Source organism: Hypomesus nipponensis, chromosome 4 (assembly GCF_054491055.1).
Source record: "Hypomesus nipponensis isolate SF chromosome 4, ASM5449105v1, whole genome shotgun sequence".
Lineage (NCBI taxonomy): Eukaryota > Metazoa > Chordata > Actinopteri > Osmeriformes > Osmeridae > Hypomesus > Hypomesus nipponensis.
Window position 1 is genome coordinate 1,707,501 of NC_140364.1, and position 25,233 is coordinate 1,732,733.

Here is a 25,233-nt window from a genome sequence, read left to right on the forward strand (position 1 = left end):
AAACAAAATGAATAAATGTGTGGGGCTTCATTTAACTACATTTGTGGGGGGCAGAAATCCCCACATAGATGGTAAACTCAGGGGGAAATCCTTGGGGGGGACATTCTCTTGGTCCCCACAATTTCAAGTGCTATTTTAAGGGGATTTTAAGGGTTTTGAGTTAAGGTTAGAATACATGAAGGTTTGGGGTTAAGAACTAGTGATAGTTTTGTGGTTAGGGTTAGGAGCTTGGTTTAGGTTTAAGGCTCAGGTTTTGGATTCAATTGAGAGTTAAAGTCCCTGTAAAGTGAATTTCCCTTATTTTTTTGGTCTAGAAAAGGATTCCTGGGTAGCCGGTAAATGTCCCGTGCAAGTGGGCGTGGTTTCAGCGACCTCAGCAGACACGCCCACGGCGTTTGTGATCTGAGAAAACTTCTAATTTTAGTTGATATTATGTATTTTTTATGTCACTGGGTGATTAGGAACACATTTTCCTGTGGTGTGATAAACTCAGAATAAATATTTTATTGTCACTTTACAGGGACTTTAAGGTTAGGGGTTGGGGATAGCAGGATTTTGAGTCCTCGACAAGTCCCGACAAGTACATCTGTACACGTGTGTGTATGTGTGTGTTTATGTGTAAGAGAGAAAGCCATCTAGAAATGACTTTCCCCATAGCCCCTTGTGTTTGAGAACTCCTGTACAGTTCCAAACATTTCCATTTTTTCTCTAGCTTTTAGCATGTCGAGATCGTTTAAGTGCTCCTTTAGAGATTAGGTGCTAAAATGCCCTAGCTGATCTTAAACAGAATCACAGCCGTTAAGTGTTTGTGTGCGCTGGAATTGTGTGTGGGCATCTGCTTGGGTGACTGTATGCGTGTGTGTGTGTGAACCTTTGTGCGCACATGTGTATAGATAACTCACCCCCCCCCCCCCCCCTCTCAGCCCTCCAATTGCAGTCAGATCACTGCGTCGACCCCGGTATTCCCGTCAATGGCCAGCGTCATGGAAATGACTTCTACGTGGGGGCCTTGGTTACGTTCAGCTGCGATGCGGGGTACACCCTCAGTGACACTGAACCCTTGGAGTGTGAACCCAATTTCCAGTGGAGTCGGCCCCTCCCCAGTTGTGATGGTACGTTCCACAGCCACTCTCAAAATGGCTGACGTTTACACCAGCGCTAAAGTGCTGAAAAAGAAGAGAGAGCTAAAAAAGCTTCAAAGTGAAAATATACAGTTTGGATTTGAAGTTATTTTTCATTCTGGGTTACTCATGGGACTTCTTAAGTTTCTTATCTTCAGTGACTGTAGTTTTTAGTCTCTAGTTCTTTATACTTTTATATTTTTTTATATCTGAGACACTGACCCAGACATTTTTATCCTATTCCACTAGACTTTTCTAAATATTAGGGTAACATTTATTTTGTCTTGTCTGTAATTAAATTGATAATATCCCCTATATTGATGTTGGTCTCAGGCCCCTCCAGTCAAATGCATTTTCAAGCGTTAAATAAGCTCTGAGGGAATTCTGTCATTGTTTGTGTTTCATTTATTGTCATTTATCTATCTTTATTTTCTCCCCCTCTTTGTCTTCTCTCCTTCCATTCTCCATCTCCCTCCCTGTCTCTTTCTCTCTCTTTGTCTATCCATCGCCGCTTCTCTATCGCTCCCTCTCTGTCACTCTCTCCCTCCCGGTCTTTAGCATTGTGTGGAGGTTACATCCAGGGCAACACAGGCACCATTCTGTCTCCTGGCTTCCCAGACTTCTACCCTCATAACCTCAACTGCACCTGGCTGATCGAATCTTCTCACGGCAAAGGTGAGTGACTGTCAAGCTTTCACAAATACACACTTATGTACACACCAACACACACACATGCAGACACATGCAGGCTCTCACGTATATAGACACAGAGGAGACAGAAAGCTAGTTCTATTTGTCATTTGATGCTGTGGCTGTGAGGAAAGCCTAGGGCAAGACAGCCAAGGAACCATCCTCCTGCCACCGCACCATTAGCACACCATGCTCTGTGTCAGCCCATGACATGACTTCATTAGGCCCTCTGTATGTGTGTGTGTGTGTGTGTGTGAGTGAGTGAGCGACATGACAATGCAGTTCTCATCACCCGCAAACAACCATGTCAGACCCCCAAATAATCGGAAATACAACCACCATTTAAACAACATTTCCCTGCACGTCCTGCCCACCTAGGTGTCCAATTCACCTTCCACACCTTCCACCTGGAGAGCCCCCATGACCACCTGCTGGTAACGGAGAACGGCAGCTTCTCGGAGCCGCTGTGGCGCCTGACGGGCTCCACGCTGCCCTCGCCGCTCAGCGCCGGCCTGTTTGGGAACTACACCGCCCAGATCCGCTTCCTGTCCGATTTCTCTGTCTCCTACGAGGGGTTCAACATCACTTTCTCAGGTGAGGGGGAAGGGAAATGTCACCCAAGTGCAGGACAGGAGGGTTAGGTTTGTATTCTGAAAGTGACTGAGGGGGAGGGGTTTGGGTTGGGCAATAGGTATGGTTTGGGTTCTAAGCGTTGGGAAACAAGTTTGGGTTTCAAGTGTTGGGGAACTGGTAACATTTGGGTTCTAGGTGAGCAGCTGATATTGGACAATACAAACATTCAAACACATAACCTCAGTACTGTAAGAACCTTATGCAAACTGTCCATATCATACACTCCTGGGATTGGGTTCAGGTGGGTTCAATTAGGACTGGCGCCACTTTCAAAGTTCAACAACGGAATTGGTCTAAAAGGATCAGATAGCCTATGTTTTCTAATGGCTATTCTCAAAGCGCACTTTTAGACCATAACACGCTAACCGTGAGTAAGGGTTATCTATGCACCTTAATGCATAATACCCAGTGTGATGTGCCTTGACCATTAACTGTGAGGATCCTATTTAAATGATTACTAATTGGGGTGGAGAAATGTGTCAACCACTTGTAAGATACAAGTGTAAGTGTAAGATACCCTCCCACCCCCCCCCCCCCCAAGTGGAGTGTGTCTTTAAATAATCATGTCATTACAGGCTCCTGAGAAGATGAGAATGTGTTGAATTTCAGCATTAGTCTTTCACACCCCTGATGGTGCTTGTTCCAACTCCCCTTCTCTCTGCAGCCACCTCTACCTCCCCCTCATGCGCTTGTGTGAAAATTATTTCTATTCAAACAAGCTTTAAAAAAGATAAGAAATGAAAGACGTTAGCCACCTAATCGGAATGGCAACCCTGAATTAGTGTGACCCACCTGTATGGTGGTAGTCCATTATGCGTGAGGGATACACCAATTTTCCGAAGCCATTTAAAACATATTTCTTGCAATGGAAATACATGATGGGGATATAACCGGCTACTTTGGCCCAAAAAGTTAACTGTTTGTTTCTCACATTCTCGTCCTCTCACCTTCTCTTCCTCCATCCTCCTCTTCCTCTATCATTCTCCTCTTCTCCTCTACTCATCTCTCATCATCCTACCTTCTCTCCTCTCTCCTCGGTCCTCTTCTTCACCTCCTCTCTCTCCTCCCCTCTCCTCCTGCTCCTCTCTTCTCCTCTCCTCTGTCCTCCTCTCCCCCAATCTCCTCCTCTCTTCTTCTACTCGTCTACTCTTCTCATCCTCCTCCTCTCGTTCTCTCTCCCCCTCTCTCCTCTCCCCCCAGAGTATGACCTGGAGCCATGTGAGGACCCCGGTGTTCCTCCCTACAGCATCCGTAAGGGGCTGATCTTCGGGGTGGGCGACGTCCTCGTGTTCTCCTGTTTCCCGGGGTACCGTCTGGAGGGGCCGGCCAGGGTGGTGTGTCTGGGGGGCAGGAGGAGGGTGTGGAGCTCCCCTCTGCCAAGGTGTGTTGGTAGGTGCTCACGCTCTTTTTTAATTTGGCTTTGGTCACCACCCTCCCTCCCCTCAGTCCTGCTCCTCCAGCACCTTCTCTTCCTCCGCCTCTTCCACCCCTCCCTCCGCCCCTCCCTCCCTCCTCGTACTCCTCCATCTCTTCTCTTCAACCTCCGATCCGCTCCCACCCTCCTCCCACTCACCCAACCCTTCAGTTTTGCCCTTGAGATGGGAGAATGTTTGTCCTTCATCTTTAGAACACAACCAGAACGTGTTCCAAATCAACATAGAGCACGCATTGAACCTTAGGGAAAGTAAAAATATATGCAGTCTTAAATTGCTGCTGTTTGATTGACTGGAACATCTTGAGGGGCAGATTTCATCCAATTAGAGAGCAGTGTAAGGGTTTGCAGGGTCTAAACTTAAAATATAATTTGTTAACTTTCAGATTTTGACATTTTAGCTGAGGACAACAATTACGTTTTTAGTTTTCATCTTCTCCAGTAATTTCTGTGCACTTGGTTCCCTTCATGTTTGGTTTGTTTATACTTCTTGAGGAAATTGGGTCAAAACGTTACTTAATAAACATGAATATAAATGGATTTGGTTGCATCATTTGCAGTGGTTCTTTGTGGAAAGATTCTGGAGTTTATTATTTAGCCCAGTTTGAGTCAGGCTGCAGTCATGTCATTGATCCATGCCTCAATCTCTCCTCTCTTCCTCTCCATTTCTCCTCTCGTCCTCGCTCCCTCTCTGCATGTTTCTATAAGCATGTACATGACTGTGTGCAATGTAGGTATGTAGCACGTGACATGCCCTCTGCTTTCTCCTCTTTCTTTTTCCATCTGTTTCGGCATATACCTACTCTATATATCACTATTCCCCTCTATCCCTTTCTCTGGATCTTCCATCTGTTTCTCCTTATCTCTGCTCTTTCTCTTTCTCTCTCTCTCTCTCTCTCTCTCTCTCTCTCTCTCTCTCTCTCTCTCTCTCTCTCTCTTACTGTCTCTCTCTCTCCCTCTCTCTTACTGTCTCTTTCTTACTGTCTCTCTCTCTCTCTCTCTTACTGTCTCTCTCTCTCTTACTGTCTCTCTCTCTCTCTCTCTCTCTCTCTCTCTCTTACTGTCTCTCTCTGACTGTCTCTCTCTCTCTCTCTCTCTCTCTCTCTCTCTCTCTCTCTCTCTCTCTCTCTTACTCTCTCTCTCTCTCTTACTGTCTCTCTTACTGTCTCTCTCTCTCTCTCTCTCTCTCTCTCTCTTACTGTCTCTCTCTCTCCCTCTCTCCACTCCATCCCTCTCTTCTCTAGCTGAGTGCGGCTCCTCTGTAACTGGCATGCAAGGGGTGCTCCTCTCGCCCAACTACCCCGGTTACTACGGCAACAACCACGAGTGCATCTACGCCATCCAGACACAGCCGGGCAAGGGGATCCAGCTACGAGCACGAGACTTCAGACTGGAGGACGACGACATGCTCAAAGTGAGGGGGTTGACATGTGTGTGGGAGGAGGGGGGGGGGAGGGGGGGAATCAGTGTGTGTGCCGTGCCTTCAACATGTGAAAACATAACTTTACTATATGACCACGACTGTGCTGTTGTAACTTCCTAGATAAAGCACAGGACAGTAATAACTCTGTTTACCGGGGATGATAATGCCAAGGAACGCTCGTATCTTCTGTACCTGCAAGACAGTTCAGCAGTCCTCACGTCTGCCTGTAGGATGTTCTGCAGTTGCCCCCCCCCACACCCAACTGTCTCTCCCCCCCTGGTGTGTGTAGGTGTTTGATGGCAGCAGTAACAAGGCCCGCCTCCTGGGTGTGTTCACTGGGACAGAGCTGCAGGAGACCACCCTGAACTCCACCTCCAGCTCCATGTGGCTGGAGTTCATCAGCAACGACGACAACACCAGCAAGGGCTTTGAGCTCCACTTCACGAGTGAGTCACGCACCTGGGGCGTGCGAGCACGTGACACGCATGCACCGGCGCACAAACACGGAAACATACACACGCGCTCGCGGTCGCCCGCGCGCACGCATACACACGCACGCGCACACAAACGACTGGAGGTCTAGCGCAGGTGTACGGACACATGTGCGCGCTCAAACACAGGCCCCCACACACACACACACACATGCAAATGTACACGCCTGACATAAACAAAGAGACTTACCACAGGCCCAAGTAATGATTGCATCATGCAGTGCAGCACACAGTCAGATGTATTGCACCGAAACATCAAACTGTTATACATGCACCCACGCATATCCACGCACACAGACACACACACACACACACACACACACATGAATCAGACAGTACAGTGACAGGAGGCATGAATAAATTACTCCAGAAGACAGGTTAGCAGGATAGTACACACACACACACTCTCAGCATATGAACACACAGTTTCCCTTTGTGTGACTGATTTCACTAATGCATGATTGTATTATATAATGTGCTGATTTCATTCTCATGCAATACACCTTTTCGTATCGTTTTTCTGTGTGTTCTTCCCATTAACATTCTTCTTGCCTTCCTTTTCCTTTCCGCCTCTTCTCCTTTCCTTCTTCCCTCCGTCCCACAAACCTTTTCTATTATTCATAACTCTTCACTCCTTTTTTTTTCTTTTATTTACCTGTTTCCTTCCATCTTTTCTGACTCCCCCTGCCTCTCCCTCCCCCTTCTCCCCCCTCCCTGCAGGTTTCGAGCTGGTGAAGTGTGAGGACCCGGGCGTGCCCCAGTTTGGGTACAAGCGTGAGGACAAGGGCCACTTTGCGGGAAGCACGGTGTCCTTCAGCTGTGAGCCGGGGTACACCCTGAGAGGACCCCAGGTGCTCACCTGTCTGAGGGGGGAGAGGAGGGCCTGGGACAGCCCCCTGCCTCTCTGTGTCGGTACGTCTCTCTCCTCTCTCTCTCTCTCTCTCTCTCTCTCTCTCTCTCTCTATCTCTCTCTCCTCTCTCTCTCTCTCCCTCTCTCTCTCTATCTCTCTCTCCTCTCTCTCTTTCTCTCTCTCTCTCTCTCTCTCTCTCTCTCTCTCTCTCTCTCTCTCTCTATCTCTCTCTCCTCTCTCTCTCTCTCTCTCTCTCTCTCTCTCTCCCTCTGTCTATTTCTCCTGTCTCTCCAGTCTCTGTCTCCACCCACTCACCTCTCCTTCTCTCTATCTCTGTCTGTCTCTACTCTCTATCCTCTCTGTCTCCACTCTCCTCTCTTGGTCTACTCTCCCCCTCTCTTTCTCATCTTTCTCTCCATACATTCATGGCTCTGGAGCTCCACACTCACATTAGACGACAGTGTGTGTGTGTGTGTGTGTGTGTGTGTGTGTGTGTGTGTGAACCCTTATTCAGATTCAGAATTTCAGACAAAGCTCTTTAGTCCCAATGGCTAAAGTTAGATCTCACCTCTCCTTCTCTTATCAATAATGTAGGAGGCACTTAGACAGGCTTTTAATCCCCCTAACTCCCCCTCTCCTCCCTCTCCTTTCCTTTTGCAGGAGGACACTAATGCAATCAACTACACACACATATATGTACACAGACACGCACATACCTACACACTATACACAGGTATGGGCATAGACACACTCAAACTCGCAAGTCATTTGAAACAGGGTGGAACCAGAGAGAGAAAATTGTGTATGAGGGTCATTTATGTGTGTCTTTGTGAGGGTAATTGTGTGTGTCTTTTTGTGGTGTGTGTGTGTGTACATATGTGAGCGAGTGACCAAGCTTATTTGTGGCATTTACCAGTTCAGGGTATGGAGGGAGTCACTGCCTATTGAGCCATGAAACTAGAACTGTCACATACTGCCCTGACAACAGACCCACCCCCACCCACACCCACCCCTCCACCCCCCCACACACACACACACCCACCCCCACACACACACACCCACACTCACCATCTGTGATTTGTGTGATACAACATCCCAGTCTCCTCAGGCCTCAGAGCAGATATGCAGGTGTCCCTACCTCCACGATCTATAGCCCCTCTCCTGGTATCACCAGACCCAAAGTTAACTTGATATATTCATACTCTGATATATTCCTGTGTGTGCATTACAATCTCTGATTGATGCTTCGACCTGCACTGTGATTTGTAGAGACATTACTCTGATGGTAAGTCATAGTTCCACTCCAGGAAAAGGATGTTGCACTGGAAACTCCATAGTTACATCTCATCAGGATAATTAAATGTTGAGAGGAGAAGACTATGTACGTGTGTGGGTGTGTGTGTGTGAGCGTGTGTGCGTGTGTGTGCATGTGTTTGAATCAGTAATTTATATCCATCGTAACAGGCAAATAAATTTACCACAGTAAGAGAACATTAGTACCAGACAGTATCATGCATACACACACACACACACACACACACACACACATGAACACACTCGTGTACAGCTCCATCAGAGCAGCAGAATGAGATCATGTCTTGGACTCTGGGGGGTTTTACCTGAGCCCATGTTAAGTTAGAGTGTATTGAGCTGGCTCTGGTCCATTAGAAAGGTATAATGGAAAGCTTCAGCTAGCGCCTTGCTAATGTAAGATACTGTATACTTGACTGTAAATGTTTTAATGCCCCCTCAAGTTCATGTTTTAATCATATTGGGCAGTTTCCTGGACGAAGACTAAAATCCTGTTACTGATTGAGTTGTCTTTCCGTCAAACTTTTCAGTGCTGCTGTTAACCCAATATTCTCCCTCCCTTTCTCCCTCCCATTTCTCCCTCCCATTTCTCCCTCCCAGCGGAGTGTGGTGGTACCATAAAGGATGAACCTGCAGGTCGTATCCTGTCTCCTGGCTACCCTGCTCCGTACGAACACAACCTCCACTGTGTGTGGACCATCGAGGCTACGCCAGGGAGCACCGTCGGGTCAGTGCCTGACCCCCACACCCTGTCCATCTCTCCACGGTCAACTTGGCTGCATTTCTGTCCGCTTTCTCACTCCTACAAGATCCTGCTGAAACGCTCGTTGCCCACGCAGCGTTGTAGTCGATTCCCCTCCATTCCCTCCTTCCCTTCCTCCAATAGCATCTGTCCGTTCCCACACCGACTCTGAGCCCGTTGAAGCTGCGCTGTCTGCAGGGTGAAGGACACAACACACAGCATAGCAAGGCTGTGTGGATGTGTGTCTGTGTGACCTCCCTCTATGCCTTTCAGAGTTAATGAGTGGACACGCGTCCGCAGTAATGGACGCTCGTTTGGCCAGCGTAATTTTGCGTGAAATCTGGCAGACGCGGCGAGAGGCCCTGTAATTGGTCAGATGTTATAATCAGGCTGTTTATTAAGCGCCTCACCTCTCCTCACCCCTCATCCCCCCCTGCCTCGCCCCTCTCTTGCCCTTCACAGGACAGAACTGGGTTGCCAGGTTTGGCAATTGTCCACATTACGTGAGGATGTTCCATGTGTGTCTAGAACAACGTCTGTGAAGTCTTTAACTGAACAAATTGATGAATATTAGAGAACATTCTGGAGTCTTATAGTTTGGCCCTATAGGAGTAACGGGAAATGAGGGGCAAACAAGAGGGACGGAAGAGGGGATGGAAGGACAGGAACATGAATGGAGAGAAGGACAAAAGAGGAAGGGGGGAGGGGGCTCCTGCAGAGGAGGGAAGGAAAATGGAGGAGAGGAAACATGAGGAGGGAAGGGAAGGACAGAAAGAGGGATGGAGAATAGGATGAGAGGAAGAGGAAGAGACGTAAAGTGGAGGACAGAGCAGAGGGGAGAGGAGAGCGGAGGAGGCGAGGGGAGGAATAGGATATGCTGCATGCTGTTTCAGCCTCAGCATCATTCTGATGAATCAGATTCATTATATCTGCGGGGGATGGAGCTCATCAATATGCAACATCTGTGTCAGAGTGTGTGTACGTCTGTGTGTATGTATGTGTGTGTGTGTATGTATGTGAGCACGTCATTTACATCCCTGTGACGGGGAATAGGAATAGCTAAGCGCGTGTTCTGGTCACTTGGGTGCTTTCCCTCCCTCCCTCCCTCCCTCCCTCCCTCCCTCCCTCCCTCCCTCCCTCGCTCCCTCGCTCCCTCGCTCCCTCCCTCCCTCCCTCCCTCGCTCCCTCCCTCGCTCCCTCCCTCCCTCCCTCCCTCCCTCCCTCCCTCCCTCCCTCCCTCCCTCCCTCCCTCCCTCCCTCCCTCCCTCCCTCCCTCCCTCCCTCCCTCCCTCCCTCCCACACTTCTATATACATCCCTTTGATCCCTCTCACAGTCAACATGTACCTGTAGACATACATTATGGAGGAGCAGCTGCATTCATCAAGACCCCGGATGCATCATGGGATATAGGATGGGAGGGAGGTAGGATAGAGGAAGGAGAGAGAGAGGCGGTGGGGAAGATGGGAGAGAGAGACAGATAGACAGAGGCAGGTGGATTAGAGTAGCTGTACTGGGATGTACTGCAATGTAACACATTGAGAAGGAGAGAGGGAGGGAATAAAACATTCACATAACAGGGGATGGAGTGAGGGGAATTAGGAAGATAGGATGCAGGAGGAATTTATAGAGGGAGAGGAGAGAATCAAGATATTAAGGGATATTGTTGTGTTTCTCTGTATGTTTTGCTTCTTACGGTTGGGGGAACTGAGAATATATCCACCTCATTCCCCAATGCAAGTCTGACTGGGATATACACACATACACACCCCTCTAACATACACACTGTTTCTTGTGTTGTGAAGGAAGGACGTATTGAGCTGTACTCTACCCACATGCTATCTAGAAAACTAGAATAAGAATATTATTCTGTTCTGTATATTTATTTGAATTTTTTGCTATTTTGTCCTTTCTTTACGACTTTTCATCTTTCGTCTCCTGACTGCTCTATCTGTGTCACAAGGACTGTACTTCCTGTTTTTTCACACCAATGAGAATCGTAGTTTGGTTCAGGCCAACCATCTGCATTCTGGACTCATTAAGTATGCAAATCCAACAGCTTGTACCCGCCCACAGCCCTGTTCCCCGGCACCCTACACTCAAACACACACACACACACACATACATAAACACACACTCTCACACAGAGACCTCATCCTCATCCCTCTATCCCAGAGCCGTCTGCGGAGAAGAATAAAGGGGAAAACGTCAGGGAAAGAAAAGACGAGTGTAAAAAAAGAACATGAGGATTAGAGAGCCCTGGCAGCGAGGGGATTGGCTCCTGAAAGGAAGTACAGGCTTGGCTTTGGTTCTGCCAGGACCTGTGATCTTCCACAGGAAGTGTGTGTGTGTGTATATGTGTGTGAGTGTGTGGGTAGATGGGTGGGTGGGGGGAAACGTTTGTTTGCTTACACACGTGTGTGTGTGTGTGTGTGCTTTTTTCATGTGAGTCTTTGTGTGTGCGTGTAATCGATCGAGAGCAAGATAAAGAATCCCTTTCCCCCCGTCCTCCTGTCCTACTTCTCTCCATCCCCTGCATCATGCCTCCCATGCCTTCCATAGATTGGTAGAGAGAAAGCACGGGTTGATCAGTTAAGTCTGGTTCTGAAATAAGCCAATTACCCTAACATGTAATGCACGTCTACTCCCAGCCATCCAGCTGAACAGCCTAAATCCCTTGTATCCCTCTTCTCCCCTCCTCCCCTCCCCTTTCCTCATTTCCCCCCCTCCCCTCTCCTGCCCTCTCCTCTCCTCATTTCCCCTCCCCTCCTCTTTTTTCCTTCTCCTTCCATGTCCTCTCTTCTCCACTTTTTCCTTCTCTCCTCTCCTCTCCCCTCCCTTCCCATCCTCCTTCTCCTCTCCTCATCTCCCTTCATCCCACATCCACCCCCCCCCACACACTTTTCATCATGTCCGTAATGATATATGTAAGGTTTTTTCAACACCTCCCCCATTACTCTCTCCTTCCACAGAATACATCTGGACATATAAAGTGATATTCTGTGTGTGACAGTACTGAATCTTCCACAGAGAACCCGAGCGTCATTAACATGTTAGCAGGATATTCATCAACACGTTACCACAAGTCTGACATGTGACCCTGTCTGACGGGGTAGTAAATCCACCTTGTACTTGAGGTAAATACTAGGTGCATATTTATGTCACAACATCACACATACTTTACATACAAAGGCACCTACATACATGTACGTGTTTAGACACATAAACACAAAAACACACACACACACACACATGTAAATCTTGAATAACCTTTGTCGTCAAATCTGAGCAGGGAGTAGGAGGATCATGCTAACATTAGCATAACATGCGTATGAATCATCTCTTGCACTTACATGGCGGGGGCGGAGGCCCTTGAACATACCCTCTCTCCCAGGGGGTGAAGAGAGGCAAGCTAATCTGCTCCAGGATTAAGGAGTTAGCATTCGCATTCACACAGCAAGACTAACTGCTGTCGGTGGACACCGCTTGTGTGGAATACAAATCCTGACATGTAGCGACTGGACGGTGTAACACTTGATTCTGTCGTGTCTGCATCTAGCTACGCTGACACGCGGCAACTCAAAGGCCTTGTTTTTGCGGAGGAGTCTCTGAGTTGAGCATTGCCAAACCATCAAGCACTCCCCACACACGACTTATCCAACAAAACACCATACGGCCTTTTTGGGTTGATCCCACCTTGGGCTGGGCCACCGAACTGGTGCATCTCCTGGACATACAGCAGATTTCTGTCAGTGGCTCCACAACTGTGCCTTAAATGGTAAATGGACTGGATTTACATGGCACATTTAACGACCCTTATGGTCCACCCAAAGCACTTTACATTATGCCTCTCATTCTCCCCCACACACACACATACACACACACACACACACACGGCAGAGCAGCAATGCAAGGCACTGGCCTGCCCATCAGGAGCAACTCGGGGTTCAGTGTCCTGCTCAAGGTCACACTCATGGCCAGGAGGACTCGGAGATCCAACCACCAACCCTGCAATTAGTGTTTCACCCTCTTCACCCCCCCCAGCCAGGGCTGCAGGGAGGTGCACTTTACAGTTCGTACGAGCTCGCCCTCCCATCTGGTCCTGTCTCACAAGGCAGGGAGTCAGGTGGCTGAGCGGTTAGGGAGACGGGCTGGTAATCTGAAGGTTGCCAGTTCGATTCTCGGCCGTGTCAAAATGACAATGTGTCCTTGTAAGGCACTTCACCCTACTTGCCTCGGGGGAATGTCCCTGTACTTACTCCAAGTCGCTCTGGATAAGAGCATCTGCTAAATGACTAAATGTAATGTAAATGTAAGGCATGTGCTCTCTGATAGCAGATAGCAAGCCTGTAGGACAAGGCAGCGCCGGCTGAATATCGTACAGAGGTGCGTTTTCGGGAATCAGCATAGACCTGAAGGGTGCGGATTTCCAATGTACGAATCAGACGAAAGCTCAAGAAGTATCTGTGGTTCACCTTCAAAGGCAGGGTGTATAAGCACCAAGCTTACTGTTCGCTTATGCACCGGCTCCTTGAACCTTCTCCAAATGTGTGACGTGGCTGTAGAACCGATGCGACAGAGGGGGATACACCTCGACGACCTGCTGGTTCTAGCCCAGTCTCCGCACGAGGCTACCCAGGACCCTTCCTCACTAGTGAATCACCTCACTCAGCTGGGAATCACTGTTAACTGGACAAAGAGTGCTCCATGGCCATCTCAACAGTTTACCTACGAAGGCATACAACTGAGCACTGTAGAGACGCGCCGGACTTTCAGCACCATGGCAGAAGGCCCTAGCCTTGGCCGTCTTTGTGTTCACACACAGTCACCGCTCGATCGGTGATGGCCCCTTTGGGGACGATGTCTACAGCCCATGTAGTAGTGGCCCTGGGCCACTTGGTGATAGTGATAATGCACAAGTGATGTAGGGAGAAGGGATATTTGCATTGTGGTGAGAATTGTCATTAGCTCTCATCTGATTTACATCCTTTACAGACACAGCCAATGCGTTAATGCGCCTATTTGTAATGAAGAGGCGTGTGCGCTTGCCTGTGTGTGTGTCTGTGTCTTTGTGTGTGTTTTCTGGTGAGCATGCCTGTGTCTTTGTGATATTGCCTGTGTGTGTGCATTATATTTCATTGTACAGTGCTCGACATGTTAGGGCAGCAGGGCTTGTTACATGTACAGTTGGCTGTGTAGTGAACATAGTTAGCATGGTTCCTGGCCCCCAGGCCATCTCCACAACAGACAGCATGGCCTCTCTGTTCTGACACCAATTATGCAGAAATGGAGGATGTGTTACTGTAAAGCATGCCTATCTGGGAAAAACACTTCCTGTTCTGGTCCCAATGTCGCTCAGGGCTGGGTGTGTGAGAGTGGATAAGGGTATATACTTAAGTAAAAGATACGTGTGTGTGTGTATGTGTGATTGTATGTGCATGCATTTCACATAATGATATATGTGTGAGTGTGTATTTGTATGTGTACTCGGGCTTAAGGCTTGAATATATAGGAGGGATACCCTTAGCTGTGTTTGCATGAGGGAGGAGTTGGGAGCCTCATACATTCACCCTTATTAGTTTAGCTAAATCCGTCTCCCTGGGAGAGAAAGAAACAGAGAAAGCGATAGTGAGAGGAGAGAGAGATTAAAAGGAAGAGAGGGTAAGAAAAAGCATTAGCGAGAGGAAAAGGAAGAGGAAGTGGAGTTAAAGTGAGAGGAAGGAAGAATGGAACAATTCCAGTGACAATCTCTACTCATTCACTTAAACGATTAAAGTAAGCCAGGGACCTGAGTATTAGCGACTGATACAGAACGCAACTGAGACAATGGCTTGCAGTTCCTTCCTTATCCATTCCTTTATAGATTATATGCACACAAACAATCCAATTTGTTGTTTTACTATTGATACTTAAAAAGGATCCCTTAATCCCCACATTCTATTTACCTCGAATCCACAGAATCCATCGGGCTGAGTTCCTTTCAGAGCAAGGTCTGGCACCTCCTTGGCATCATTTACTTTGTCTCGCACAGTCTCATTGGTCGAAAACCCTCACTCTGGCATTACTTGTCCAATCGATAAGTTGACACTCTGACGTGCAGAAACACGTGAGGAACACCAGTGACCCGCAAGATGAAGGGAGACATGCTACCTGTCTGGTCTCTTTTTCTACATGAGCAGCCCAGCTTTTTCTTTCTTTACTTCCAACCTGAATGCATATGACATTTAGGCATGCTCAAGTTTGTGTAATTACCAGAGTGTGTCTCTCGGTCTGAATTCGCTGAGTGTTGTGTAAGGTGCCCCCGTGAAAGTAATTACTTGTGAAATGTGCTTGTCCATGCAGCTCTGCTGTCAACGGAGGTTCTCTCATCTGGCTCAGTGGTTCAGCACAATTTCATCAGCGAAGATGTTAATTTTCACCAAGAAAGTAAATCAACAAATATGTTTGTTTTCAGCATATTTACTAGACTTTTCTGTAGATCTGTTTAAATTATTTACGCGTTTCACTTGGCAAGGAATGTCTGCCATATTGGTTTCATGTTTGGGTTCAGACACTGCAGATGTGGACGGAGTAGAGTAGACAAGAACAGGAATAGTAGACAGCAACAGGAAGGGACTGTTGGCCAACACAAAGGTGTTTGAGCACCACCAGCATCTCCTATTGACAAGTCCACTGGTTACTTCAGCAAGCCATAGAATAACTGTTGTTACTGGCTACAACTTTTATGGCGTTGTTTTTATTGGCCAGATTAATACATTTTCAAGTTTCTGTGAAGCCTTAAACAGTTGTTCAATTGATATTTCCTGACACAATAATCCTGTTTGGTTTATGGAAGGTTTGTTGGAAAGTGAAGGCTGCAGGGATTTGTTTTTTCTTTCTCATATCCTAACCTACGGTCTGTCGCCAACAGATGCTTCTCTTATATTGAGTGGTCGATGCCAGCAATAGTGCTTAATTAAATAATTTAGTTTGTTTTCCCATCTGCTGTGAAAGTATAGCATGTTGTCCTTTTTGTCTACATACACACAAACATACACACACAGATTAACACAAGCATGCACACAAACACAAACACACACACACACACACAACCACAAATATACACACACAGACACACACACACCCCATATGTAACAATCAGGGCCAACAGCTGTGTGACAGCTGTCTGTGAAAGTGAGGTGTCGATATTGTGAAAGATTACCTCTACTGTTAGCTGTCTAGACTGAAACAATACACCGATGGGCAGTGTTTGGAGGGCTGCAGTTGGCTGGAAGTCCAGTTGTTTTCTTTTTTTGAAAGAAGGGTGCCTCACATAATTGTTCTAATGTTTAATGTTTAAACCTCCCATGTCCATAGCAGCACATTTTCTCTAGAAGTCTAGTGTTAGATCCTAAACTTCCTGGTATCTGCCTAAATTGAATATTTCTAGGTTGAGACGAAGGTGTCATCAGAAAATAAGATTTTGTTAGGACTACGGCTTGACTCATCACATAATAGCAACACAACTAACTAACTAACCAACTTAAATTAGGTCATAGCTAATGGTCACTCCTTGAAGCATTTGCCATTCTTGCCATCCACCCTAAGACATTTCGTTAACCAAAGCTTGTCCCATGTCAGTGTCCAGGAGTAATTGACTTCCTCAAAATATGCCAAGGCTCATGGGTAATCAACAGACCTGACTCATCCTACATGATCTGATCCAAGGCATCAGCACCTCACACATCTGTTCTCTCCAACGGAACAACGACCTTGCAGTTCGGACCTGACTCCTAATCATGCTTCCTGTGTCCTCCAGGCTCCACTTCCTGGTGTTCCACACAGAGGAGGTGCACGACGTGCTGCGTATGTGGGACGGGCCGCAGGAGGGTGGGGTGCTGCTGAGGGAGCTGAGTGGCTCCTCCCTCCCCCCCGACGCCCACAGCACCTTCAACACCGTCAGCCTGCAGTTCACCACCGACTTCTTCACCAGCAAGCAGGGCTTCGCCCTTCAGTTCTCCGGTGAGAGGGTGGGGGCTGGCAGGAGGGATGCAGGGGGGTTGGTGAGAGTTTGAGCATTGGAGGCGTTTCCCAGGGGGGGCAGTGAGTGAGTGAGTGTGTGTGCGTATGTGTGAGAGAGAGAGACAGAGATAGAGAGAGAGAGAGAGAGAGAGAGAGAGAGAGAGAGAGAGAGAGAGAGAGAGAGAGAGAAAGAGAGAGAGTAGAATTGAACGTGTGCCAGCTTCTGTCTACCTCAAGATTAGTTTTCCACTGCGTGCATTTCTGTATCGTTGGCGATTGTGCTTCACTTAACTCCCACTTGAAACGTCTGACACACGGGGTATCTCATCGTGTCATCGAATCTCCTCATGGCGTGGTCTAATACATTGTGATATGACCCGCTGCTCACCTGCAGTCTCCACGGCCACCTCCTGTAACGACCCCGGCATGCCCACCAACGGCACCCGCGGCGGGGACAGCAAGGCGCCGGGAGACCACGTGGTGTTCCAGTGTGATCCTGGCTACCTCCTGCAGGGCGCCAGCAAGATAACCTGCACCGAGATCAACAGCCGCTTCTTCTGGCAGCCGGACCCGCCCACCTGCACAGGTAACGTAGCAGTCCCGCCCACCTGTGTGTGTATGATAGTCAGCCCCGCCCACCTGAAAAAGTGATGTAAAAGCCCCACCCATCTGTATATGTTTCATAGTCAGTCCTGCTCACCTGTACAGGTGATGTACTCACCTCCACCCACTTTAACAGATAAGGCCAACCCACCTGCAGAGGCATGTTGGTCTTGTCTTGCTGGACTGAAATTGGTCAAAAGGCAAAAAACGTCCTGAATAACAATGCCCTTTTTCCTTCTAGTCATAAATCATTCTCTTTATTTATACAAGCGGTATTTATATTTGGAGCCAACGATTGCAGTCCGGTTTAGCTGAGGTGGGTTCATTACTTAGGCACATCATGACACATCTACTTTGGAAAGGCCTGAGATGAATTCTAAGAGACAAACTCAATTGGCCCAGGCCCCTAGACAATCTCTCATCCCTCAGAGGAGGGGGAGAGAGGGACAAAGGGAGAGAAGGATGGAGGCAGACAGAGAGCGATAAAAAAAGAGACAGAGGAGACAGAAAGAGGGAAGGTTAGATTGAGAGAAAGAGAGAGAGAGAGAGAGAGAGAGAGAGAGAGAGAGAGAGAGAGAGAGAGAGGAAATCGACAAAGAGGATCTGATTAGCATAGCTCTCAACAACAACAGTCATTCCAAACAATCTTCCATGCAGGGATCAGAGTACATCAACTTTGTGCTCCAAAGAAGAAGAAAAAATCAGTAATTAACAACGGCAATTAAGACCTCGTAATTAGCTGCCTTGTTTAATCAGAGGTTGGCTTGACTGGCTGGAGAGCTCTTCTGGAAACACAAACACAGTCCCAGCACTGGCCAGGCTCCAGGGCCTACAGGTGAGGGCCCGACAGGGGCTTGGTGTCGACATGCATTACTTGGAGTACTCTCAACACGGTGTGTCGGATACCATGGAGCCCCATTGAAAAACCTGGCTTCACTCTCGCTCTAACTGCTATTAGCCATTGCCTAGCGACCATAAACCAGTATTGTTATGCTTTGGCTAGCCATGTATTGTGATTGAGAGCTTCTGTAAACTGGGTATAGTAAACTATACCAGCAAACGAGGATTTTTCGAACAGTTTTGTCACAGTTGATGGTTTAAATCAAATCAAATCAAATGTATTTGTATAGCCCTTTTTACACGCAAGCATGTCACAGAGGGCTTGGCTCTTAAAGACTCGCTGTTAGAATGACTTTTTCAAGCTGTAGTCTGAATTTATACAGTACCTTTGCTCCCATTGTATTTCAAATTCTGGTGTCATTAGTGAACATCTACAGACATTAGGCAATCACCTCCCACGAATACAACAGCTGGTACAAAATATTCCTCTATTATCTCAAATCTGAGGTTGTATCACGTGTGTTCCAATGGAGACGTTCTATCGTTCTGTTCTCAGCCCCTTGTGGAGGGAACCTGACTGGGCCCAGCGGACTGATCCTGTCTCCAGAGTACCCAGAACCCTACCCTCACGGACGAGAGTGTGACTGGACCGTGTCAGTCACCCCCGATTACGTCATCGCTCTCACCTTCAACCAGTAAGGATGCCCGAGAGGAGTCTAAATACTTGACATATTTATGATTATTTGTTTTTTACAAACGTTTTTTTCTCTCAGTGTATTTACAGACATAGGGACGATGGCTTGTTGATGGGTGTTTCAGTTACTTTTATTGAGAGTCCACAGTCATAATTAAGAGTCGTGTTATCACTCTTGACGTTACAATTCCCCAAACGTTGGGGTTAAGCCACTTAAACACGCACACGGCTCAGCCACTTAGCACACCCACACCTACACAATCTGAATCATGAACTTTCAAAAGCACATCCTGTTTTATTGTTAATGTTTCTCAATTAAACCTCTTCTTTAGTCAATTAAAAGCAAATGTTCCATGTTGAAATCTTTCATCAAGCAGATGCTTTCAACCAAAATGTCAATGGAGGGACTTGAACATTCAACCTGTTCAATCTGCAGTCAAATGTTCTACTGATGTACATCTATCCATGAGAATGCCATGTTTACAATACATTATATTTCATGTTTTCTGTGGTGCTCTGTTTTCAGGTTCAGCTTGGAGCCTAGTTATGACTTCCTCCACATTTATGATGGTCCGGACTCGTTGAGCCCCCTGCTGGGAAGTTTCTATGGCTCCGACGTCCCCGACCGTATCGAGAGCAGCTCCAACAAGCTCTTCCTCGCCTTCCGCAGCGACGCCTCCCTTAGCAGCAACGGCTTTGTGCTGCAGTACACAGGTACACTGCCCCCTGGAGGCTTGGGGGACCACGGCGCCTTTAACAGTTGAGCGTGACAACGTAAAGAAGTTCGGGTTTCATTTGTTTGCCGTTTGTTTTTATATCCCTGTTTTAAGAATGGTGTTTTAAATCTCAACCCTGGCTGATGTGGAGAAAGCGGTGTTGTTCTTTGAGTTTTGGAAATCTGCCCTCCAGCTGACACGTATTGACCTTGTTCCTCTTGAACTTTCCAAGAGCTTCAGATCCACGAAGTGAGATTATAGTCGTTTGAAAACTGCCTCAGAGGAGAGATTGCGTTACCTCTCTCACCAATACACACACGTTCATTCTCACACACATAGATTATTGCGCACACATACACACACACTGTGACCGAGAGAGAAATACAGACGCACCCTTCTGTCCGTGCTCCGCGGTCTGTCTGCAGTGTAATTATCGACCCGTACCTCTGCTTCCAGCGGACTACAGAAGCATTATGAAAATGAAAGGCGGACGCTGCTGTTCTCGGCAGCTTTGTTTGATCAATGCCTCAGCAGACAGACACACTAAAGGCTGCTCATAAATTGGAACAAACGGCTGTTTGCGTCTCACGCTCTAACACGCTGACCGACCACCTCTGTTTTGTTTGGGCCGTCGAGGAGTATTTCTCTCCCAGTTGCCACGTGAGTGTGTGTTTGTGTGTGTTCTTTTGAGGGATAATGGATGTTGGGGAAATCTAACGTTGAGTCTGTGTCTTTTAAGATTCTGAGGGCTTGGGGAACGGCATGTGTGTGTGGAGCCTGGCCAGTGCTGGGACTGTGTTTGTGTTTGCCGGCTCTCACAGCATGTGTGTGGTCCGAATGAAATGTGTGTGCATTCTTCTGTCAACAGGCCTTTAAACAGGTTGTGAATGGAAGTGGGCCGCCTCTGTGAAGGCTTAGCCTGAGAGAGCAAAGCTTAAGCCTTTAGCTATTAGCATCAATTAGTTCCTTTTAGAGACTTGAGTTTTTCCCAATTCCAAATCGACCCCTTGCTCTCAACTTTGTGGCAAACAAGCATTGCTGAAGACATTCAGACAACCTCAATGACATGACAAACACTAAATTCCGTTCATCGGGTTGGGGTTTTTCCGCCCAAACCTTCTTCAACACACTTATAATAAATCTGGTCAGGAAATCAAAAGGAATAATGAAACTAAAAGATGAAAAAGAAAGGTATTATTTGCTGTTTTGTTTTTTGATCTTCAGAATGTTCTCAGTTCACCCGGAACAAACTCAAGTTGAGCATGAGAGGTTCGGTGTGTATTCATGTGTGGTTCAGTGTGTGTATCAGTGTGTGGTTCAGTGTGTGTATCAGTGTGTGGTTCAGTGTGTGGTTCAGTGTGTGTATCAGTGTGTGTATCAGTGTGTGGTTCAGCGTGGGTTCAGTGTGTGTATCAGTGTGTGGTTCAGTGTGTGTATCAGTGTGTGGTTCAGTGTGTGGTTCAGTGTGTGTATCAGTGTGTGTATCAGTGTGTGGTTCAGCGTGGGTTCAGTGTGTGTATCAGTGTGTGTATCAGTGTGTGTATCAGTGTGTGGTTCAGCGTGGGTTCAGTGTGTGGTTCAGTGTGTGTATCAGTGTGTGTATCAGTGTGTGGTTCAGCGTGGGTTCAGTGTGTGGTTCAGTGTGTGTATCAGTGTGTGGTTCAGCGTGTGGTTCAGTGTGTGTATCAGTGTGTGGTTCTGTGTGTGGTTCAGTGTGTGTATCAGTGTGTGGTTCAGCGTGTGGTTCAGTGTGTGTATCAGTGTGTGGTTCAGGGTGTGGTTCAGTGTGTGTATCAGTGTGTGGTTCAGCGTGGGCTCAGTGTGTGTATCAGTGTGTGTATCAGTGTGTGTATCAGTGTGTGGTTCAGTGTGTGTATCAGTGTGTGGTTCAGTGTGTGGTTCAGTGTGTGTATCAGTGTGTGGTTCAGTGTGTGACTCAGTGTGTGTATCAGTGTGTGTATCAGTGTGTGGTTCAGTGTGTGGTTCAGTGTGTGTATCAGTGTGTGGTTCAGTGTGTGTATCAGTGTGTGTATCAGTGTGTGTATCAGTGTGTGTATCAGTGTGTGTATCAGTGTGTGGTTCAGTGTGTGTATCAGTGTGTGGTTCAGTGTGTGTATCAGTGTGTGTATCAGTGTGTGGTTCAGTGTGTGGTTCAGTGTGTGGTTCAGTGTGTGGTTCAGTGTGTGTATCAGTGTGTGGTTCAGTGTGTGGTTCTGTGAGGACAGTCTGGACCAGCAGATGGGCTCAGTGTGTCGCAGCAGAACCTCCCACTCCTTACTTCCAATTCTCTCCACTAATGAACCGTAACCAGATAATACATAAATTACTGCCTTGGACGCGCACACACACACACACACACACACACACACACACACACTGGTAGGATCTGTTTGGTGTGTGTCTTGGTTAGGGATTAGGGATGTAAAGTTGGCTAGAGCCAGCATCATATTGGGTCAGTCTGGCTTCCCCGAAATCACATCCTGAAGTTTCCCCAGGGCACCACCAGGGCACATAACTGACCAATCGTCTTGTCTCCCTCCGTGTCCGTCTGGCCGTGTCTGATTGAGCTCGGTCGGGGGCGGGGGGGGGGGGAGACTTTTCAGGCCAAGACTACTCATGGCTGAACCACAGTTAAACATCATTAGGGTGTGGAGGTTCATGCTCATACACACACACACACACACACATACACACACTTACACACAGGGCTGGTGGAGACACACACACACGTACGCACACACATTCAAGCTCGCGGTTAATGGCCTTCTCTCGGCGTGTAGGAGCAAGGTTATCTAAATGGGCCACTCCAGGTGGTGAGTGCGGCTGGGCTGCTGAGAGGACTCTCTGAGGTGATGTTGGGGAAGGGCTCAACACTTAGAGCCAGCTGGATCTGTTCTACCTGCTTTGCTATGAGACTAGAGGCTGAGGACTGAGGCTGGGGCCCGAGCCAGGGCTGGGATGGAGAGACTTGTGGTTTTGATCAGGGTTGGGGCCTTGGCAGGGGCTGGAAAAGAGAGAGGTTAGAGTCTGCGGACGGGTCTTGCTCTGGGTCTAGGGGCCGAGGGCTGGGGGCCTGAAGGGGGTTCTGAGGTTGGCGGCTGACTCTACCTGCATGCGAATGTGGAAGACAGCTTTTCACTGTTGAAACCATGACTGCAGCATGACTCAGGAACATGACTCAGGAGATGCAGCTTGGGTGTGTTTAGAGAACAGACGCCGGTTTGTCATTGAAAAGTGACCTGTATTCCAAGTTCTCTTGGTTGATTCATGATATAAACATTTAACAAATCATTTGGTGTGGGGCAGTGCGAATGTGAGGTGAACATTAAGGGTTTCTCTAACAGTATGTCCATCGAAAGTTGAGCTGCGCATTTTGACTGAGTCGGGACTGTGTTTGTAGTACGCTTAACACTGAGATGAGATGAAAGCTGGACTGAACATGCTGGTTTTTTTAGAAGGCTGACACGTGACGTCGAGGCTAGGCTGGACAGGGGTGTTATCTAAAGCACATTTTCCGCCAGGGAGAGTGACGAAGGGCTGAATTGAGCCTGAAACTTAAGTGTGAAGTTTATTCAGAGGTGGGTGAGGAGTGTTTTGGTTAGTGAGTGATTGATATGTGGTTGTACAGTGGGCACGCAAACACACACACACACACACACACATACAAACTGAGGACACAGTGAAGTGAAGATTGTGCAGAAGACCCTGGGTGTGTCCTCTGGTTTTCTCATAACTTGCGAATGTGAATGAACTCATTTTGTTATTCCTCCACCTCCACCTCCTCCATTTCCACCTGTTCCTTCACTTCTTCCTTCTCTTCCTCCTTTGTCCTTCACCTCCTTCTTCACTCACTCCACCTCTTTCTCCACTGTGTCCTTCTTCCTTCTCCTCCACCTCTACTTCTATCTTCCATGTACTACTCCTCCACCTCTACCCCATCCCCTCTTCCTCTTTCACCTCCTCCCCACCCCCCCATACACCACCTCTACAACATCTCCTCTTTCACCTCCTCCGCTATCTCCTCTTTCACCTCCTCCTCTTCTATCTCCTCCACCACCTCATCCTCCACCACTACCCCATCCCCTCTTCCTATTTCACCTCCACCTCCTCCTTCTCTACCTCTGCCACCTCCTCCACCACCAACTCCTCCTCCTCCCTCCTTCAACACCACAGAGAACCCCAGGGAGTCGTGCTTCGAGCCGGGACTGGTGAGGAACGGCAGCAGGATGGGAGGGGACCTGAAGCTGGGGTCCACGGTCACCTATGTTTGTGACAGCGGCTACACCCTGGAGGGAGACCCCACGCTCACCTGCATCATGGGCGGAGACAGCAAGCCCAGCTGGAACAAGCCCAAACCCATCTGCATAGGTGAGTGGTGGGGTCTGGGGGGAGGCTGGAGGGGGCTATGGGGGGTGGGGGTGGAGGAGGGGGGGGATAGACTGGGGGTGGTGGTGCGAGAGAGGCTGGGGCTACACACACACACAGACACACACACACAGGGAGAACCATTCCCCGACACACACACACAAGGAGACAGAACTGTAGTACATTACAGAGAGGGATCTCCATTGTTCCATTATCACAGACCCCTTGGTTCACAAATACAGCATGACAGAATCCTGCATATGGCCAGGTGAAATGTGAATGTTTGCTGGCCTGCTAATTCTGGAATATTCCTCCTTGCCAAGGCTGCATTGTTCCAGCTCAGAGTAAAGTTCTGTGACACACACACACACACACACCCATGGCAGGTTTTAGGGGTTCAAGCCTCATCTCTCTGGGCTAACCCAGAGGGACACTTAGAAAACATTGCAATTTCACTCTTGCAAACACCAGGGACATCTTCCACTGGCGGCCGATCCAGCAAGAAAAGTAATTTAGGAGCGGGAGAACGGGGGAATGGAGAGAAAAGCAGAGAAATTGAATCTCTAACTCCTCTCTGTGTTCCTGTCCCCACTGAATGTTTCTGCCTGTCTGTCTTGTCCCCTGTCTGTCTCCTCTTTCTTTCTATGTCGGTCTTACTGTCTGTCTCTCTCTCTCTCTACCCCCCCCCCCCCGTCTCTGTCTCTCTCAGCTCCGTGTGGAGGGCAGTATTCAGGGTTGGAGGGCGTTGTGTTGTCACCTGGTTATCCCGGCAACTATAGCAGCGCCAGAACCTGTCTCTACTCTGTGGTCGTGCCAGCGGACTACGGTGAGACACACACCCACACAGGCTGTCTTTCAGTCTTTCTCTCCCTCCTCTCTCTTCCTTTCCCCACCTCTGTCTCTCTGCCTTTACCTCTCTCTCTCTCTCTCTCTCTCTCTCTCTCTCTCTCTCTCTCTCTCTCTCTCTCTCTCTCTCTCTCTCTCTCTCTCTCTCTCTCTCTCTCTCTCTCTCTCTCTCTCTCTCTCTCTCTCTCTGTCTCTCCCTCTCTCTCTCTCTCTCTCTCTCTCTCCCTCTCTCTCTCTCTCTCTCTCTCTCTCTCTTTCTGTCCGGGCTCATCTCTACATACAGCTCCATACACACACTTTTCAAGGTACAGGAACTTGCAGCAGAAACACTTACAGAGTGGAAACTGCTGTTATTGGCATTTGTGTCCTCCTGGCATTTGCATTCTAAAGGTTAGACTTCCTAATATAGTCTATCTGCTATGGTCTCTCTACCAACCCACTGGAGCATTTAGTACGAACTGTGTGTGAGAGCACAC

At 48.1% G+C, this 25,233-nt stretch overlaps 1 protein-coding gene across 1 annotated transcript in view; it reads left to right on the top strand.

The window, feature by feature from the left end:
* Positions 1 to 25,233, top strand: part of csmd2 (CUB and Sushi multiple domains 2) — a 228,656-nt gene that overhangs the window by 140,692 nt on the left and 62,731 nt on the right. Inside the window, exons 19-32 of the mRNA XM_084695567.1 lie at positions 924 to 1,112; positions 1,680 to 1,796; positions 2,190 to 2,405; positions 3,645 to 3,833; positions 5,121 to 5,290; positions 5,589 to 5,745; positions 6,511 to 6,702; positions 8,553 to 8,679; positions 16,491 to 16,693; positions 17,088 to 17,279; positions 18,693 to 18,831; positions 19,357 to 19,544; positions 23,720 to 23,914; positions 24,621 to 24,737. Of these exons, the coding sequence (XP_084551693.1) occupies positions 924 to 1,112; positions 1,680 to 1,796; positions 2,190 to 2,405; positions 3,645 to 3,833; positions 5,121 to 5,290; positions 5,589 to 5,745; positions 6,511 to 6,702; positions 8,553 to 8,679; positions 16,491 to 16,693; positions 17,088 to 17,279; positions 18,693 to 18,831; positions 19,357 to 19,544; positions 23,720 to 23,914; positions 24,621 to 24,737 (2,391 nt within the window). The remainder of the gene's footprint in view (positions 1 to 923; positions 1,113 to 1,679; positions 1,797 to 2,189; positions 2,406 to 3,644; positions 3,834 to 5,120; positions 5,291 to 5,588; positions 5,746 to 6,510; positions 6,703 to 8,552; positions 8,680 to 16,490; positions 16,694 to 17,087; positions 17,280 to 18,692; positions 18,832 to 19,356; positions 19,545 to 23,719; positions 23,915 to 24,620; positions 24,738 to 25,233) is intronic.